A 17,345-nucleotide genomic window follows, 5' to 3' on the forward strand; every position below is an offset into this window, starting at 1 on the left:
AATGCAAACATGGCATTGATTAACATTGGCCCCTAATTTCCTTAACGATAAATACAGGGTGAAATGAAGTACAAATTGTAGTAATAACCTGTTGATGTTATTACTGCATACTTTGTAACTATAAATTAGGTTCTTAGTGTCCCAGTGCTTCCCTGGCTCTGCCCCCCTGACCCTGCCTTTGGCAACCATCAAGCCTTCTACTTAGCCCTCTCCTTTTTTCACTCTATGCAAAACATTCTCTCTGCCTTTGTCTTCTACAATTACTTTACAGATAACATTCACATCTGTTTCTCCCATGCTCTTACAGATCGACTGCATGGCAATCTGTCCTGACTTGCTGTCTCTCTGTCATTGGATAAAGGGTGCCATGCCCTACCTATTGACCATCCCTGCCAAGGTAATCTAGGTTCCCTCCACTACTGCACCAAAATACAACCCATCATTAATCTTTATTTCTACCGACTTTAGTCTTTTGCCCCTTCTACCTTCAACCAGAGGTGCTTTTCAACCTGGAAATGTGGCCCTATTTCTATATTTAGACTGCCACCACCTTTTCTCGCCACAACCTGTTTAAAATGCTTAGACTCTTACCTGACTTCGCCTTTCACTCACCCAAGAATCTGACCATGTTATCACACCTTGGCGAGCTGGATATCCTCAGTAGACTGTTCTGTAGTTCTTCATTTTCCACCGTCATTCAACCCATGTATAAACCTCCACCTTGCCCCATTGACAACAAGTGGACTAACAGTGCCCCACAGATATCTACAACGATACAACATCCAATGCTAGAAATCAATACACACAGTTTGTCCCCATCTACTTGCCAAGGCCACCTCTACTTCCTTTTCTTGGGATCTCAAAAACAATCCCATCTCCTTACCTCCATGTGCCTCTGCCATGTTCCCCATTCTGCATGTTGCCAATGCACTGACGTGCTCCCCCATCAATAAAAGTGTTGCCAGTACAAGGGGTACCTTTATATTGCCCTCAAACACCACCTTGCCTATCTCAACGACTCCGCCAAGCCTTTGACCACTCGGGCGATAGCATTAATAGACCTTTCCCTGGAAAATGATATATCATCATTACGTCTTCGAAAAGAATGACTCTTGTTGAGTGCCACTGTATGGATCCTATGTACAGGTTGTTTGTTGTAATCTCTGTACGACACATCTTACTGAAGTGCTCGGGAAAATAAATATGAATACATCAAAGGAGTCATCATCTTGGCAACTAAGGTTAGGCTGTAGTAATTCCCGCAACAGGCATGTGAGCAAAACACATTGTTTGCAAATACCTACCCATGGGCAAACTTCATAAGGTGCAGGCCATGCAGGTCATGAAGTAGCCTTCTTTTTTTGTGTGCATTTAAGATATATTAGGTCTTTTCGCACACAAAACAGTAAAATATCAATACAGTACAAGCATTTAAAAGGCCTAGGTAATACATTTAAAACCACAAAAATACAGCTTTTCATGTCATACTCAAACAATTCTAAAATAATAGATATTTAATCATACCCGTAGGAAGTTACTTAAATAAGTTATACTATGCATTCATTTTACGCCAAGCATGAAAGGCTGAGGCAGAAATTACATATGATTCGCCAGAGTATAGCATGCTCCAAAACTGATCTGAGTCCAAATTAAGAAACCTGGTGTAGCCACATAAATATAAAACATTCAAAACCATGCTGGGTGTCAAAACATGATGGGCCGTTTCATCATGCATAAAGTGTAGCCGACTGAGACGAGCATCTCTAATTATCCCCTTCCAAGCTCCGGTGTTGGCTAACATGGCAATGCATCAAATCGTAGGTAAAGTAGGAGTCTTATGAGTGCCGGGAATTGGAGTGAAACAAGATATTTGCATGGGGAGTCCCCAAATAAACCCTTTTGGGTGTAAATGGCATACTTGCGTTTCTCCGCCAATCGGTTGAGGGATAAGATGTGGTCAAATGTGTGGGATTTGACACTAAGGTTACTCAAAAATAGAGGGATGTCACTCTTGTTCAGACAAAATAGGTTTATATCATGGTAATGCTTGCCCTAAACCATAAGCTTTAATATTGCAGATCATTATGCTCTAATGTAGAGAATAGCAATGAGGGTGTCGAACTCCAGTTGTATTTGATCTCTACACAAAGCTTGCAAGCCACCATTTTCCAAGAAGACAGAAGTGATTGGAGGCCCAGTTCCAGTCGCACACCCTCCACTGGGATGGAGCTGGGTAGATTTCGAATGGAACAAAGAATTTTGGCCTCCAGTTTCGGGCGCCATAGGAGTGCCTTGCGTGGGAAAACGACGAGAGCATAGATGATCGTGGCTATGATGGACAGCCTATATGCAATAACGAGGGCTTCAATCAATGCTGCCCCTTTATCTAAAATAACCCTCCTGATTGCCATCCACTTGGCCCAGGTTTTCGTTACTATGCCCTCCTCCAGATAAGCCAAGGATGGAGAAGCCGCCAAGGTACGTGTAGGTGAGGACGGGCTCCAACCTGACATTATCCAATATCCAAGGGAATGCCTTCCTGCCCTTGGTCCTACTGACACAACTCATGGCCTTGGTTTTGGAGGTATTAATTTGCAGGCCATTGATATAAGAATAGGTTTGAAGTTCATTTAATGAACGCCGTAATCTCATGGCAGTCCTGTCCATAACCACTGTGTCATCAGTGTACATGAAACAGACTATCTCCTCCATGCCAAATCTTGGGGGAAAATTACAGGCCAATTTCAGAGACTGGTGCAGTTCAGAAACATGTGGGTTATATAAAAGTGGTGCCAGAGGGCACCGCTGCTTGAGACCCCTATTAGTGCTAAACGGCCTTTACAATGCTCCCTTCTGCAATGATCTCACCCTAACACTAGAGTCACAGTAAAGAAGCTTTATGCAGTACAGTAGGGAGCTATCTATGCCCCATGGTGCCAGTGTATCCCATAAACTGGAGCGGATCACACTGTCAAAGGCAGCACTATAATCCACAAAGCATAGGTACAGTGGAATGCCCGGGTAACTATATGCATCAGATATGAGTGTCTGGCGGGTCCAGATGGAGTGGGAGGTTTTAAACCTCTTCAAAAGCTCGACTGATGAGGGCCGGCTAAGTGCTCTCTTTCCGTCCACTCGGTCAGCAGATTAAGGTGCAATCCTGCAAAAAATGTACAACTACAATCTAACATGGCTAATAGACGGTAACTGGTTGGATCTGCATGAGAACCCAGTTTAAAAACGGGGACCAAGATAGAATCCCGCCAGGATTGTGGAGTAGCACCTTCCTCGCATATGCGAAGGAAGAGCCTTTTTAATAATGCAGCCCAAAAGGCGGGATCCTTCTTCAAGACAGCATTGCAATGGCCACCTGGACCCATGGCGCGTGAGGATGTAGATTTCTCAATCATCCCCCTATGTCAGCCTTCATCATATAAGACCAGACAATGGTATTAACCATTGAGGTTCTAATGTGGGTACCACTAGACTCATTGACAGAATAATAATGATCAGCAAGGTAGCTACCTCAGTCGGCCTCAGTAACGCAGCAAACTTCGTGGGTTGCCGCGTTTGCTCGGAAGACTCCAATCATATGTCAGAATTTCTTAGAATCGTGGGTTGTAATCCAGGAATGGATTCGCTGCCATCTCGCAGATATGTAGCTTGCTTTGTGTCCCTTCAGCCATGCCCGGAATTGCTTTTTTGTGAGTTTAGTTTGCTTGAGGGAATCTGGAGGTTGGTTCACCATGTTACACTTAATATGTCTCAGCGTGGCCCTCATTTCCTTTTCTTGGCCGCGATTATCGCATCATACGGGCTTCAGGTTTAGCACGTACACTACGCTTGGCCAGGTGTTTAAGTCTCTGAGGCCAATACGAATTGATTAGCTGTCCAAAGTCCCAATGGCAACTCTCCAGGAAAAATTAAATCAGCAGGTCACCCCTAGTCAGTGCATGGTTAAAGCGAACAATGTTAAGGGTAGGCCAAAGTAGTCTGATGTCTGACACATTAGCCTGTGGGTTAACCCGGAGACAGTCAATGGGTTTGACATTAGCCTTTTTGCACACTATTTTCAGCATGATGTGATTGCTTATGTTGACAAATTGCGTGCAAAGATGGGGAGCTAGAGTTCTAATAGTCTAATTTACGAAAATGTAATAGATTCTGCGGTGGCTGACATCATTTGACCAAGTAAAATTTGCTAGGTGGGGTCCAAACAACAAGGGGGTCAAATCAAAAACAGACATAAGTTCACACCATTCCCTTGCATGTTTCGTTATAACTGGACTTCCTCGGGCCACAGCTAAGGAGGGGGACTCAGCTAGACAATCTACATTGAAGTCTCTGGTAATGATGGTGCCCCCCACCTTAGCTTGCCCCAGCCAAAGTGTCATACACATTGTCCATGAGGTTGGCCGTTTTTGACCCACCGGGGGGGTCATATAATGTGGCCATCAATGTGCCCCCCTTTCTGGCCAAAAAATCAGGAATGGTGGTAGCCATGAAATTCTAGTAGGGGAGTATGCAGATCTGACCCCAATGCAAAGCCCCCCTTTGGGGTGACCCAATAATGGGGGGGAGAGAGATGAAAGAACATAGTGTAGCCATCCAAGGAGAAAGGGGAGTTGAGCCATGTTTCCTGGAGACAAAAGATGTGTGCAGAGAATAATTCCTTTGCTCCCAAGGGATTTGCGAGAAATGAACAATGGCCCCGGGAGTTCCAAGAGAGTAGGGTGAATGGTGCAAACTCATTTACCGGCAATCAGGCCAAAGTGAGAACACGTGACCAATCTCCGCTCATTCTACCCTTATGGGGTGTGGGCCTCTAGTCAATCCCCTTAACCTGCATCACAGCCAAACAAGGACCATAGGGTCTCCAATGTATCACATGTTCTAATGAAGCCTGCCCAGCAGCTTGGAGAAAGGAAAAAATGTCAAAGCCCACATCACGTAATAGATTACCATTTTTGCACAAACAGTCAGCAATCAAGGTGGAAGCAAATTTGGTGAGCACCCAGTTGGTAGCGCTGTGATAGGGTGGAAGCTCTAGGCTCACATTGTCTTCAGAGGTAAGTCCATGAAGATCTGGGATGAGCTGTAACAGCTGGAGCAACCAAGTGCGGTTCAGGAAGGGGCAGCTGCTGAAGGCTCAAGTTCCACAATCTTAATACATTTTGAACGGGCACGTTTCCTAGAGGGTGCCAAGTATGTGCTCCTGTCGTCTGATGACCTATTCCCTGTCTCAACACAGGATTGCCATGCTGCCCGGAGTGGATTAACTCTGCCCTCAGCATGTCCCCCCCTGGATGTAATTAGGCGGTGAGGGTTCCTGCTTGGGTGCCCTGATATTGTGACCACTATGGTGCACCTCTGTAGTGTGGTGAGTCGAAGAAACATGTGCCTCAGGAACCCTGATGTTATCAAGAGGGTCGGAAATGAAGGTCCTTTTATTCAAAGGACCATGCAGTGACACTTGGCGAGTGGCTCCAACAGGGAGAGTGTTTACTGCCATGTATTTGCATGTGGGAAATGAAGCCACACAAGGGTTCGGAGATTTATGTGTTTGAAGCTCTGCGAATGACCAAAGGTTTGAATTGTGACAACATTCGGATACTCCTTGACTTATCAGCTCCCTTTGTCACTATTAGCCATCATGTACTGATGGACCATATTCAATCTGTCACTTATCTCCATGGCACTGAGTGACACTGGATTGTATCAATCCTTAAACATGGATATCATAGATTCACATTTTACCTTTCTCCTCTACTTGATCTTATCACTTGTGGCATCTCACAAGGCTCAGCCTATCACTCTTAATCTTCAACATCAACCCTAATTGATTGCCCTAAATCATTGACTCCTTCAGATTCACCTATTAGAGGTATGCCAACTTCATGCAGATCCTAATCAGCTAGAGAGGAACCAACTGTAAATAAGACCCTTATCACTCATTTTTTTTTAAATGATATGTTTGCGTCCAAACCTTTCATTATCTTATGATCATTTGACTGAGTTTTATCTTTTAGTATTGTTTTACTCCATGATGTGTATCCAGAATGTTATAATTATAAAGATTAGAGCCTTATCTGTGCCCCCAAGAATTTGAGTCCATCTTTCATGCGTGGTCATCTGCTTCGACGCAATGTTGAAAAAGTCTCTAAATCGGTTTCGTGTTTCTGTCAAGGCAGGACATTTCATCACTAGGTGAAAGAGAGATTAAGTTGTACTTTCCAGTTTACAGAATCTGCATTGTGTTTTTCCGATATCTATTTGTTTAGTTTGTACTAAATACTCCCGGGTAGGGAGTATATTAAAACGAAACAGCATATAGTGATCAGGGATCTTCTGATCAGGAAATTGAACTAGGTATGCTTGAGGTTCATCTAGAGCTCTGGATTCTGTGTTGCATCGAAGAAATCTTTTGTAGTGCGTTTGGTATTCTTGAGTTTTAATCCAATCATTGAGTTGTAGTTTACGTTTCGCATATTGCAGTGTTTGAGTCAGAATCTCTTCCGAGATTTCTTCCCGTTGCATCAGTTTCAGAATCTGTGATGACCATTGGGAGAGAGCAGTCACTTTCATTGCGTTCTTTTTCTTCCGAAGAATCTCTATTGCGGGTATTTTTTCATTTGTTATTATTTTCCTGTACAAATCTATTTATTTTCAGACGATTTTTTAATAGAGTGATTGTAGCACCAATTCATATCGAATTCTCGGCATGGGAAAGTTTGATGGTAGAGCTAATGTTTTCCTCCAGAAAATCACTTCACACAAATGCCATTTCATGTGATGTTGATTAATTCAAGTTTCTCCAGCGTAGGTCAGGATTGGGACTACTTTTTGTTTGAATAAAGCAACAGCTGGTTTCATTGACAATTTCCCAAATTTTGTGTCAAAGAAGCGGCCTTGGCGCACGAGCAATTGAGCTTTTGATTCTAGGTGATCTTTCCATTCTTTTTCATTGGGAGATGGATTAATCATTGCGCCTAGGTATTTGATGTGTTTAACAGTTTTGATCGACTCGCCTCTCAATGTGGCCACTGGTGTTTTTTGTTTACTTCCTTTTTGATTTGTTAGAGTCAAGAGTTTTGTTTTCGCTGTATTGATATGTAGTTCGCTGTCAAGCATGTATTGATCTAGCTTGTCAAGACTGATTTGAAGGCTAGAAACCGTTTTGTCCAGAATGATAATGTTGTCTGCATAGATGAGTGTCTGGACAGCTTTGTCGTGTAACTTTGGCGGATTCATGGCTGCATCTAGGATTTCCTCGACAAAGTCTGAGGTGTAGAGGTTGTCTAAGATTGCTGCCAGAGGACATCCTTGTTTTTGCCCATTCCTTGTATATATTGGGGTAGTTACTATTCTTATCACTCCTCCTGTCTCCAGTCCATAAACTCCTGGATGCATGACAACTGGCAGAATCTCAGAGGCCATGCCCATCGGGAAGGCCACTGTCGGAGTGAGTGTCTTTTGCCTCCCTCCATGGGCACTTGCCCATAAACCCATTCAACTCCTCAAAGGACCTTAGATGTACCAATAACTGTTATCACACTGATTTAAGTCCCATGTCAGTGCTATCACCAACTCCTGTTACAACCAACCCAAATGGCACTGTTCAATTGCCCCCTCACTCTCCATTTCAGACAGAATAACATCTGTAAATACTCTTACTTTGTCCACAAAAACAGTCACTGTCTAGGCCTTCCGTCTAGGCAATCCCACTCCTACAAGAGGTAGAGATGCAGCAGCACTAATATACTATTTCACCCCGACTACATGGAGCACATCTCCCCAGCGCTTACTACCCTTTAATGGCTGTCTACCTTAAAAACATTCCAATTCGAGGCAGCCTCCATTGTACACAAAGCTCTGCAAGGACTAGACACTGAGTTCCTGATTTGAATGTTTATATTGAATACACTCTCTGTTTTGGATTGCGAACTAGCAAGGGCGTGAAAGACATGGCTTTTTGATGTTTTAAAATTAATAACATGAAACAGGTAATTCCATCTCTGAAAGGGTAATCTGTTGATTGGATTTTCCCTTCTATAAGCTCCATGCCAAGATAGTACTATGTACCTGTGCCCACCTGCATTAGTATCCTAATATTCAGCGCTTGCCCTACCAGTGGCACAGGTCAGGTCCAGAGGTCATGGGTGCCCATTTGACAGGTGCAGTGACAGCCACGTCTCTGCAGCAAAGGGGCTTCATTTCAGATATGCACCCCTGTACCAAAACGATGATGATTATAATTAGCTCATGCTGGTGGAAGGGTAAACTCTGCTAGGGCATGGTGCATGGCACTGCTCTTAATCATTGCAGTCACAATCAAGTTCATACACACATGTGCCAGCTCCTGTGTGCCAGCTCAGCTGTGGAAGGCAATGTGTATTCTGGCTAGACAGGCTGATCCTGTGTGACAGGACAGGAACCTGAATGCCATGCCTCTTGTTTGATCTCTTAGTGAAGGTAGGTAACACCCTCCCCTATCGACAGCCGCCCTGGGTGAAAGCATCAAAGGAGATCACCCATTCAAAGGGAGTAATTTCACACCAGGGTGCTATATACCAAAGGGGTCTTTGGTCCTATTGAGAAGCGGAAGTGGAAGGGGCAGCGGTAGTGTAGACAGTGAGTGCTCTGTACAGTTAGGGAAGGACTCCACCCTCCAGTTGTCTGTGCTTAACCAATACAAATCTCATCTGTGTCCAACTGTTAGAAAATGAAAGCCAATAAAGCCATTCAATACCACAGTGCCAAAATGTGGAACTCCCTCCGGGCCACTTTCCTCAGGAAATTAATTGAAAACCTGGCTTTTTCAAAACTAGCTTTCACTCCTCTAACCTGCGTATATGAATTCTTGCCACCTTGCCTGCATGCTCTCAAGCCACTATTGGAGTACACCATTTGGCAAGTGTGAAAATACATAAATCATCCGAAAAAATATACACCATACTCTTTTATTTATAGCGCTAGAAAGCGGTGGGGTTATTTAAGCAGCCCCAGTGACCCCTATTGAGCAATTGGCCAGAATCAATAGATGGTCTTCCCGAAGGCTATTTGTCACATTGTGCACGGGATCCAGATATGTGTGCCACCAAAGCTTTCCTATTACCACATGAACCTATTGACTCCAACTTTGCACCACTCACCCGTGGCATGATAGTCATTTGGGTTCTGCCAGGAAGATGTACAAATGCTCTGTAAGCAGGGACGTCATTTGGGGGTGGATAATGGTTGCAGCTGCCACGGTCTGGCTCCCCCTCTCCTCTCCCATAGACCTGTCCTTGCAACCCCTGGGCCAATGGACAAAGAGGCAGTGCCAAGAGAAGATATCTGTGTTGCACCTGAAAAAGGCAGCTGTAAATGCAGCTAAATGTGCAACAGCTTTTTTCAACTGGAATCTAGATCTTGTTAGCTGGGAGAATACCAGGGATGCAGTAAAAACCATGCAGCCTCCATCACTGGTTGGTAGTCCATTAATGAAGAATGCCTGAATGTTTGGATTCAGAGGTGGGGCTGTTTGTGCAGCTCGTACCCAGTACCGTAGCAACAGGAAGGGTATGGGGGCTAGGTCTAGCGAGCTGGGAATGGTTGAGAGCAGCCTGGATAAATGCACATTTCATCAGTGTTTCTCATTGTCTGCTCTGCACATCCAGGGAGTCACTTGGTCTGTGATGAGAGGGGTGTGCCCCAGTGGCTTATGCTACCAATATTGCCCGGGCACTGTGTAACCTGACCCAGATCTGCCAGACCTGCATCACAGGCACACTGTAGATAGACGCAAGGTGAGATAATTCATTTGCAGGATGTTGCCCTCCGCCTTTCAAGAAAAAACATCTGTTTCTTCATCAAGCAAAAAACAATATATATTTGTAAGTATAGCTAATGGCCAACGCACTTGCTTTGGGAACAAGAGGATGCAGTGCAACATGGGTTCAGTTCCTGAGGCTGGCATTAAGCAAAATATAAAAGACCAAACAAAATAATAAAATGGGCCTTTTCTAGGGGTGATGTCATGGAGCTGCTGCTGTTTACATTTTAAAATAAAAAATAATCAGCAATTAATATAACACATCCTTCACCTGTATCTCCCATCTAACAAAAAAAATAACTGTGGGTTACTTACCAAACAAGCAAAACAGAAAGGTGCTAGCTGGGAGGTTTCGAATTGAACCACTGCACAGCCATGGGCAACCCTACAGACCATCATTTTTCTGGTTGGACTTGTGTTGGTCAGTTGCTGTGTCCATTCTGTGGCCAGACACTTGGTAGGCACTGGAGGTCTGAGCTTTGGGCTTTAGGCCTCTATGAGATGGCCTATCTATTTACAGTTTAGCCCGAGTATGCGCAATAGTCCAGGTTGTTGTGTTGGACGTCTGATTAGATTCACAGTATTTGGTAACATCGGCCTATACACACTAATATTAATGCTACATATGGTCATCCATTCTTGTATGAAATGTACACAATATTACAGTGATATCGTAACCATATTTGTCTTAGTGTACTGAGGAACAATGCTATGTGATGCCACTTCCTGTTTTGTCAAGGGGTGAAAGGTTGTGCGCCATCACTTCCTGTGATGTCAATTCTGCACGGGAGCATCCCAAGATGGTGCAGCGTTAGGCATCTCTGGTGCCCACCTTCTCCCCCTCTTTGCAATATATTCTAAACATGATATACATTATAAAAATATTTAAAAATAAAATATATATAAACATATATAAAGTATAAATAATGTGAATTATATAAAAAGTACAGCATGATTCTCTACTGTACATAATCCATTTCCATCCTAAAAGGGGAGAGGTGAAAATGGTTTAAATGATATTATTGGCTGAATCCATGACGATTTACTTAAAGACTGAGTGCAGTATTTCAGTGAATCTTCATCCCTTGCCGCAGCACAGGCGGTATTCTCATAATTATGTGAAGGCTCGCAGATTACCACATATGATAACAGCAATTACTGCATCCATGGTCAAAATTCGACAAACGCCTATTGAGGCTCCCAGTGAGTGCTCCAGAAAACCTGAACTTATAGAGAATTGAAATGTGGGGATTGGAACACTTCTTGCAACCCCTGCCTCCGCCAACCATGAACTTGCCTTTTCCTTATGTAAGGAACCGGGCATGAGAACGAGAGGGGTACTCTTTGGTGGTCCCACTTGGCGTCTACTAGCTTAAGGGTACCGAATGCAGTTGGACCAGAACAATGGGAAGTGGCCAGAAGGGAAGCGGAGAAACACTAAAAGTGCAAATTCTGTGCAATGAAAAGAATGGGGGGGTCACACACAATGGACAGTCACTGTATGTTGTTTCATATAGAGGATGAGCACGGAGGAGCAGTAACGGCTTGAACCTTGTATAGTCCCATAACACCGGCCCCAAATTCACATAGTCTCCAACCTCAACCAAAATCCCTTCTAGTGATGTCTGGCTAGTGCATGAACATGTGGGTGTTTTCTGGCAACTGCAAGTGCTTTTGTAGCGCCTAGATATTCAGGTATTATCCAAGTGCCTGACTACTGGAGTTCAGAGGTCAACTACCAAATGGGAAAATGAGGTATTCCGGGGATTACATTGCTGGAACAGTCTCCGGTGTCTTGAAAAGTGTAGACGATTCTTCTTGTTTTTTTTTAAAACATACAGGAGAATATTTCAAAGGCCAGCACCATTTTGAAGTAGATCTCAATGCCCTTGGAATCGCAAGGGCTGTAGTGGGCTCTTTAAACATAACTTGCTTCCTTATTGATCGCCAATGCAGCCTTTGTATGAGCGTTCGGGGCGTGTTCCCCTTTGGGGCTCTTCATCTGTGCCCTGCCTCCTGCTTTAAGTAGCACCTGCAGTCCATGCGACCCCCAAATAATACCCTATCTCACGTGACTCTTCCATGTTTAATCACACATGACTGGAGCCTCTAAAGAAATTATACATGGATAACATAGGATTGTATATTCTATGTTTTTCAGATATTGCCTGCCTGTTATATAAGTGGCAGAGAACAGACAGACCATATTACCCTACATGCATTAACAGTAGTTCCCCACTTGAGCTTCTGAAATAATCATGTTGTCTTTTTTTTTACCAGATATGAACTGAGAATAATAATCTGGAACACTGAGGATGTTGTTTTGGAGGACGAGAATATTTTCACCGGCCAAAGGTCAAGTGACATTTACGTCAAAGGGTAAGTTTCATCTGCCAAGATTTGCTTTGTATAATGATAATGATTTCTTATTTATAACCTCCCTCCAAGCATTCTGAAAAGTGTTCAAAACCACACTTTTCAACTAACACTGCCGGCTTCCTCCTCTCCTTCTCCTGCCTCACCATCCTGCTCTCTCCTGTGCTTCTGATGTAAATATGTATATCAATGTATACTGTAATTAAGTATGTTATGTTGTAACTGCGCCTCGATGCCTCAGGCTTGGTGCACGCTTTTTCCTGTAACTAAGTATGTTGTCTTGTAACAGCGCCTCAATGCCTCAGGGCTGTTGCACGCTTTATAAATGTAAATAAATATAGCACCTTAAGCCAAAGACAGAGAATATATTTACATACATTTATCATCCCAACCGAAGTTGGTACTCATTTATCGACCTCAAAAGGATGAGTTGGCCTACCCAGGATTCAACCTGCGACCTGCCGAACACACATAGATTGCAATAGCAAGCGCTCAACCTGCTGAGCTATTTTACCAGCATACATGTGCGTTCCGGGAGCATAGCTCAGCGGCAATGTGCATGCCTTGGAAGCAAGACAACACAAAGCACCACAGGTTCGGTCCCCGAGTCCGTGCTTAGAAACCTCTGGGTGTTTAAGCGCGGTATAAGTACGCAACTAAGACAAAAAAAGCAATTACGCAAAAAAAACACAATTCCTGTAACAGCTCCTCGATGCCCGCGGGCTGTGTGTATGAGTAAAATGAGTAAACACACATGTTCTGCCGTAGGCCAAAGCCCTAGGCAGGCTAACCTACCTGTTGCCATGAAGGGATATGAGGTCACTCCCTCTGCACGTGCACGCTCTGAATGCTCAAAAGGCCTAGTAGGTCCGTCTTTTCCCCAGTGTATACATTGTTTCAAACCCATGTTCCCTTCCTCATGCCCTGTGGGTGTGGTATTGAAACACATTTATATTCTATTTATTTCTTTGTGTTCCTGGTTGTAATGAGGCAAACTTACACAACATTAAATATAATTTCATTATAAAAACAAAACATTTCAGTTCATCACATACACATAAACATTATCAACACATATTATAACACAATTCATTTGTTGTATAAGCGCCTAACAAATGCACAATAAATACGTTTTAAAAATAAAATAAATAAATATAGTCATCAGTGTTGATGTATTGCATATTCACCAAATCACTGACATCCCTGATTTGAAATAGTTTGCAAACTACTATTGTGACCAAATAGGTTGTATTAGCTGAGGACAGACTACGCTCTCAGTAGAGCTACGTCAGGGAGTGGGGGGGGGACCCCAAACAGCAACTGTACATTGATAGCTAAATAAAGGCTAAATAAATGCAATGTCAAAATATATTTATTTATTTATTTGCTTGTTTATAAGGCGCTGGAGCCCACAGGCATCAGGGTGTACAGCAGCATCTATTCTGAATTCAGGGTCGAAGATCAATTATATGGAAACAGGGCTCTCTCAAACAGAAAAAAATTATCTTCAAGACTTCTTTTATGTGGTCAAGTTAATGATAGGGCACTTAACCAGTCTCCCTTTGCAACCCCTACCTATTGAAAAAAAAACAGACGCTCCATGGCTTTTTGTGCTGCAGCGGGCACCAATGGGTCTCGTAGAGTTCTGTAACTTTTCAGTGGTTGCTTAGTAACCTTGAAAAGTTACAAAGCTCTTGAAAGCATGGGGGGCGGGGCAAACATGTTCGCATGACAGACCACCTGAACACAGTACAAAGCACTTGTTTTCATGATGGAGGAGCCACGGCCCCGTCTCGTGCACCTTCTTGTTTTTGGTAGCAGTTGTGTGCCTCACCTGCCATTGGAAACTCCCACAGTCGGCGTTGGGTGCCCCCAAGTACGGGAAGAGCGCCAAACCTGCCCTGTGTCCGCAGCCAGTAGACAGACCAAGTGAACCCCCCCCCCCTGTCCAGAACCCTCAGTGTTATCCAACTACAAACCCTATAAGGCCCACAGTTCGACGTGATGTCACCCCGGATCCCGATGATGCAGCCCTTTCTAGTGAGCGCCCCCCTGAACTGTTTGGCCATGCAGGCCGTGGGTGCACCGATCTACTCCACATCGCCTACACGGCACATCTGCGGCCTGCTGGAGCCGAAGCTCAGTGTCCTGGCCATAAACAGCAGGTAGGTGGGCACACAGATGCTAGCATTTAGCAAGACCCAAGAGAGAGGGTGCGAATCAGGGCTCAAGTTGAGGGTACACGCGGGTGGACAGAGTCCACCCACTTTTTTCAGAGGTCGGACCCAGTCCCCCTCAGCTAAAACTGAAACATTGAATATCCTCTTTGAATTCATGAATTAAAGCCGATCTCAGGGATCCAACGGCACTTACGGCAGGGCAGCCATCAAGCTTGGAGGCGGGGCACTTCACCATTGCACTATATAACCTGATGAAAAATAGCAAACAACTAAAGGTACTGCAAGTCCCAGAGAAAACATGTACATTGCATCTTGGAGTTTAACACATACACGCCTTTCGATATTTTCAAAAACACTATCAGAAGAAAACATCCTCTCTTGTTGTTGTGTGTGTTCATTTTATGAAAGGTAAATGCCTTTCGTCCTGTGCAATTTGGGTGCTTATGCAAAGCCAATTTAATGAAATGTGCATATTTCACCTTGATATGCTAATTTCTGGCAACGTCACATTGCATTGCGTTTGTTGATGAGTCCCCCCACTTTCATTTTTAGGACTTGACCCCTGGGAAGAATTGGGGCATCTCCCTCAGGAAGAGAAGTTGCCACAGCAAACGTTTCTCGCCAGGCATCCACTGTGCTATTTTAACCAAATTGTTCATATTTTTGGGAAGTTAATGCAGTCATGCTAATTTCCAACTATTGCGCGTGTATCTTTCGTATACAACCTATCAGCTGTATACTGGATGGCAGTCAGCCTCCTTCTACATGCAGTTGTGTTTTTGGCAGATAAGGGAAGAGAAGCCAATGGAGATGAAGAGTTCTGCCCAGGGCCACAAAGTGAAGCCCAATAGCGAAGTCCTGGATTAGACGGCAGGCCACTTGCTTCCTCCATCTTGTTAATATGGACACGGAACGCTGAGTTCCCAGGCTGTGATATCGCCCACCGGCGCACGGAGCACAGAAGTGCTCGCTCCGCAGGCTGCTTTCCACCTGCTTCCTCCATCTTGTTCATATTGACCCAGAACGCTGAGTTCCCAGCCTGTGATATCGCTCACTGGCACACGGGCCAGGGAAGTGCTCGCTCCGCAGGCTGCTTTCCGCCTGCTTCCTCCGTCTTGTTAATATTGACCCGGAACGCTGAGTTCCCAGCCTGTGATATCGCTCATTGGTGCACGGGGCATGGAGGTACTCACTTTGCAGGATGCTTTCAGCTTGCTTCCTCCATCTTGTTAATATGGACACGGAACGCTGAGTTCCCAGGCTGTGACATCGCGCACTGGCGCACGGGTCACAGACGTGCTCGCTCCGCAGGCTGCTTTCCACCTGCTTCCTCCATCTTGTTCATATTGACCTAGAACGCTGAGTTCCCAGCCTGTGATATCGCTCACTGGCACACGGGCCAGGGAAGTGCTCGCTCTGCAGGCTGCTTTCTGCCTGCTTCCTCAGTCTTGTTAATATTGACCCGGAACGCTGAGTTCCCAGCCTGTGATGTCGCTCATTGGTGCACAGGGCATGGAAGTACTCACTTTGCAGGATGCTTTGAGCCTGCTTCCTCCATCTTGTTAATGTTGACTCGGAATGCTGAGTTCCCAACCTGTGATATCGCTCATTGGTTCACGGGGCATGGAAGTACTCACTTTGCAGGATGCTTTCAGCCTGCTTCCTCCATCTTGTTAATATTGACCTGGAACGCTGAGTTCCCAGCCTGTGATATTGCTCATTGGCGCACAGGGCATGGAAGTGCTCACTTCGCAGGATGCTTTCAGCCTGCTTCCTCCATCTTGTTAATATTGACCCGGAACGCTGAGTCCCCAGCCTGTGGTATCGTTCACTGGCGTACAGGGAAGGGAAGTGTTCGCTCCGCAGGCTGCTTTCCGCCTGCTTCCTCCATCTTGATAATATTGACCCGGAACACTGAGTTCCCAGCATGTGGTATCGCTCACTGGCACATGGGCCAGGGAAGTGCTCGCTCCGCAGGCTGCTTTCCACCTGCTTCCTCCATCTTGTTAATATTGACCCGGAATGCTGAGTTCCCAGCCTGTGATATTGCTCACTGGTGCACAGGGCAGGGAAGTGCTCGCTCCGCAGGCTTCTTTCTGCCTGCTTCCTCTATCATGTTAATATTGACCCGGAACGCTGAGTTCCCAGCCTGTGGTATCGCTCATTGGCGCACGGGGCAGTGAAGTGCTCACTTTGCAGGATGCTTTCAGCTTGCTTCCTCCATCTTGTTAATATTGACCCGGAACGCTGAGTTCCCAGCCTGTATTATCGCTCACTGGCGTACGGGGCAGGGAAGTGCTCACTCCGCAGGCTGCTTTCCACCTGCTTCCTCCATCTTGTTCATATTGACCCAGAACGCTAAGTTCCCAGCCTGTGATATCGCTCACTGGCACACGGGCCGGGGAAGTGCTCGCTCCGCAGGCTGCTTTCCGCCTGCTTCCTCAGTCTCGTTAATATTGATCCGGAACACTGAGTTCCCAGCCTGTGATGTCGCTCATTGGTGCACAGGACATGGAAGTACTCACTTTGCAGGATGCTTTCAGCCTGCTTCCTCCATCTTGTTAATATTGACTTGGAACGCTGAGTTCCCATCCTGTGATATTGCTCATTGGCGCACGGGGCACAGAAGTGCTCGCTCCGCAGGCTGCTTTCCACCTGCTTCCTTCATCTTGTTAATGTTGACCCGGAATGCTGAGTTCCCAACCTGTGATATCGCTCATTGGTTCACAGGGCATGGAAGTACTTACTTTGCAGGATGCTTTCAGCATGCTTCCTCCATCTTGTTAATATTGACCTGGAACGCTGAGTTCCCAGCCTGTGATATTGCTCACTGGTACACGGGCCAGGGAAGTGCTTGCTCCGCAGGCTGCTTTCTGCCTGCTTCCTCCATCTTGTTAATATTGACACGGAATGCTGAGTTCCCAGCCTGTGATATCGCTCATTTGTGCACAGGGCAGGGAAGTGCTTGCTCCGAT

General features: G+C 45.2%; 1 protein-coding gene across 1 annotated transcript in view; it reads left to right on the plus strand.

Annotated features, from left to right (window-relative positions):
* FER1L6 (fer-1 like family member 6) overlaps positions 1 to 17,345 on the plus strand; it is a 1,078,814-nt gene that overhangs the window by 942,457 nt on the left and 119,012 nt on the right. The window contains exon 37 of the mRNA XM_069621590.1: positions 12,095 to 12,193. Within this exon, the coding sequence (XP_069477691.1) occupies positions 12,095 to 12,193 (99 nt within the window). The remainder of the gene's footprint in view (positions 1 to 12,094; positions 12,194 to 17,345) is intronic.

Source organism: Ambystoma mexicanum, chromosome 5q (assembly GCF_040938575.1).
Source record: "Ambystoma mexicanum isolate Mex_15411 chromosome 5q, UKY_AmexF1_1, whole genome shotgun sequence".
In the NCBI taxonomy this organism is placed as follows: domain Eukaryota; kingdom Metazoa; phylum Chordata; class Amphibia; order Caudata; family Ambystomatidae; genus Ambystoma; species Ambystoma mexicanum.